Genomic DNA, 3,463 nt, shown 5'->3' on the forward strand with positions numbered 1-3,463 from the left:
GAAATGAGCCCAGAACATAAAGCAGTTCTATGAATTTATCTATATTGCCACTTTTCAGTTTAAGTACAATAGAAATTATGGGGTATAGCAATAAAAGGGGGAAAAACGGGAGAAGGAATACAGGGATGCAACAAATATTTTGCTCCAATGCTATTTTTTAATCCAATAACAATAAACTATTTTTTGTATTATATATGATATTTCTACTTGAATTAGCAACAAAACAAATGTAGTGGCAGTAAGCACTATTCAATTCAGCAGTAAGGCATAAAGTTAAAGCAGAAAAGACTGAAATTTCAAATCAAGAAAGCAATATCTGCTAGGGAACTAACTACAATTGATTCCTTTTAATGTCAACATGCCATTGTATATAAATTAAGGCTGCTATATTTGCCACGTAGGAAACTATTAATTCATGCAATTCTTTATAAATATGTCAGTTCATCCAAATTTTAAAAATTGCTACCTCTGCAGTACTAGCAATGTATTAAAATTCAAGGACTCCAAAGAAGTTATTAAATGCTGCAAGCAATGCCTCCCACAAAAATATAAACTACAGAGAATGAATCATCATCAGAAGAAGGGAATGCAAATAAGCCTTTTCATTCAAAGCTATTAGAAAGTTCTACATGTAAAATGCTACATGTAAAAGTAATTAACATTTTGCATAATAAACTGTCAGCAAAGTACTGACAGTTAAATACCACTATTCACAAATATCAGACTATCGAGAATAATATTTTGGAGTTAATATATGAAGGAAAGACATGGAACCACTTTTACTACCGTAGTGAATATTTTTTGTGGTAAAATGTTTACATTTACTGATTCTTTTTTCAGCTTTAAGCTATTACAATTTACAAAAAATTAAGCCTACGAAACTGAGCAAACATAAATGAAAACTTACCTGTTCTAGAGTGGCAGCAAAGCCCTGTCTATCTGCTACATAAGGCAGGCCATGAACCAAACCAACTTTTTCAGTCATTTGATTGGCCATATCTGTTAGTGTATCTGGGTTAACTGAAAAATAAGAACTGTGTTTAACGTTTTGAAAAGTTACTCTCAGATAGTTAGGTTACTACCGGTACCTTATAGTATAAAATCCTATTATCTAACTAAAAAAAAATCTCTCAATGAGATTTCCTAGTTCTGGCTGCCTTGCTGAACATTATAAAAGTGAGGGAGATTAATTTTTTGTTGTGTAGCCCTAATCTGACTTGATAACTCAGTAATTATAGGAGTGATCAGAGTCTAGAGAATAAATACCATCAATCTGGGATAGTTGCTATCCTGCAAATAGCAAATACAAGCATTGAAAGGAAGAAAAAAAACACAGTATTGTGGGAGTCCCCAGTGACTTGCCTGCAAGACATCTTATTTGGAATCTGAAATCTTATTTGGAATCCTGTACCATCTAGAAATGTAAATGGAAAGCTGGCATATAATACAGTATCGTATCATAGTATAATATAATATACCTTTATTTTTGGATCACTCAAACAGGTGTATGTAATGCTCCTGCCTCCTATTTTCCTCAAAACAACCACCTTGTGAGATGGACTTGGCTGATATAGAACATGATTGTCCCAAGTACACCCAGCTGTTTTTCATGCCTCGGGTAGAATTAGAACCTGCAGTCTCCTAGTTTCTAATCTAGCACTTTAACCTCTACATCAAACTAGCTCTACTTCATTTTTATTATTTAAGAATGGCTTTCTTAGAAATAAAGATGAAGCTACACAGGTAGTTATTGTACAATGACTTGCCTTGAAACATGCCAACACTTGTAGGATGGATGGATGGATGAGATAGATAGATGAGATAGATAGATAGATAGATAGATAGATAGATAGATGGATGGATAGAGACAGACAGACAGACAGACAGACAGACAGACAGACAGATATTGTAGAGATCAACTGGGAGACTACACAGGATAGTCAGAAACAACAGTTTGTCTCCTTAGTTTTCCTAATGAATACAACGGATATTTTTGAACAGTAATTTCCATCAGTGATTTTGAGAGTAAGCATCCTCCCCCAAAGGTTGCCTACTGGGGAATGGCTTAAAAGCTCCAAAAATTTAAATAACAATCTGACAGTATTTGCCTCCATATGTTTCATGTTGCCTTTGATTCTTACACCTTCTGCCTATGAGAAGTACTATAACTTCACTTCCACAAAATTCGTAATGTCTTCTTGGCAGAATGTAACTTTATTAAATGAATGATACCATCAACATTTTAATATTATGTTACTTATTTCAATAGCTTGCAATCAGGAGCCTTTCCAAAAGAACATTCTGTGGCACTGAAAAAAATCACTTACCTCTAACGCCACTATCACAGATCCATATAAGATCATATTTGGCAACTTCATATGCTGGCATCAAATTGTTGATCTTTGGATTTATTCCAACTTTTTTACCACCTTAAAAATAACATTTAAATTGTTAGTCATTACCATTATCAAGAAATAAATTATGTGCAAACTCTACATCTCTGAATTTATTCATCCATCCATCCATCCATCCATATACCATACAGAGTTGCTTGAAAAAGTTAAAGTACCTCTGTTCAAATTGTATGTTTCAATGTATCTACAAGTGAACAGAACCTGACACGGCCTCTACAATGGTCTAAAGTTAAACATGTACCCTTCTGCAGATTTGATTGTATATTTTGTATTTATGTGCAGTTGTTTATAGGTTCAAAATATGAAAATAGTGAATATGGTAGAAGTTTGGACATCTTTTCAGGCTGTATTTTGTAACATCTCATTTTGCAGAAATAACAGCTTCCAAATGTTTACAGTAGTTAGCTAAAAGACTTTTTGTTGCTTTTAGATTTTTTTTTAGATCTTCTAGCTCAGAAATTTTCTTAAGTCTCCTAGCATGCATTACATGCTTAAGATCTCTTCATAGATTTTAAATAATATTCAAAACTGGAGGCTTAAACTTTCCTATAAGTACGTCATGGAGATATGTTTTGGACTGTTATTTTCTGAAATATCGCACTTTTTCCAGCTTCAGCTTCTTCACTGACTGTGGGATACCAGCTCCTACGATCGCTTAATATTTAGTCAAACCCACTCTTCCTTCTATCTACATAATATTTCCTGTGACAATAGCTATCACGTAACCACAAAACCACACCCATGCTTAACATTTGGCAAGCTTTTTCTGTTCTTCAAATGCTTTATTCTTCCCCCCCACCCCCAATGGTATCTTGTCTGGTTATCACTGAACTATTCAAGTTTTGTTTCATCAGTCTAAAGCACTTTGTTCCAAAACATTTCAAGTTAATCACGGTTTCCTTTTGCATACTTTGCACTGTGATTTTTATAATGAGATCAGAGAAGAGGTTTCACCTGCCAAGTCTCTCATGCAGATCACTGCAATCCTATATACTGTGAAGGTGTGGAAACTCCAATGTCAGCTAAACTTGTCAGCAGGTCATCTGCAG

The 3,463-nt window shown here is 34.2% G+C and overlaps 1 protein-coding gene across 1 annotated transcript in view; it reads right to left on the bottom strand.

Moving 5' to 3' along the window:
* Positions 1 to 3,463, bottom strand: part of UGCG (UDP-glucose ceramide glucosyltransferase) — a gene marked incomplete in the record, with an annotated part of 42,288 nt that overhangs the window by 7,968 nt on the left and 30,857 nt on the right. The window contains 2 exon segments of the mRNA XM_015819210.1: positions 908 to 1,020; positions 2,328 to 2,429. Of these exon segments, the coding sequence (XP_015674696.1) occupies positions 908 to 1,020; positions 2,328 to 2,429 (215 nt within the window).

Source organism: Protobothrops mucrosquamatus, unplaced genomic scaffold (genome assembly GCF_001527695.2).
Source record: "Protobothrops mucrosquamatus isolate PMUCROS unplaced genomic scaffold, P.Mucros_1.0 scaffold874, whole genome shotgun sequence".
Lineage (NCBI taxonomy): Eukaryota > Metazoa > Chordata > Lepidosauria > Squamata > Viperidae > Protobothrops > Protobothrops mucrosquamatus.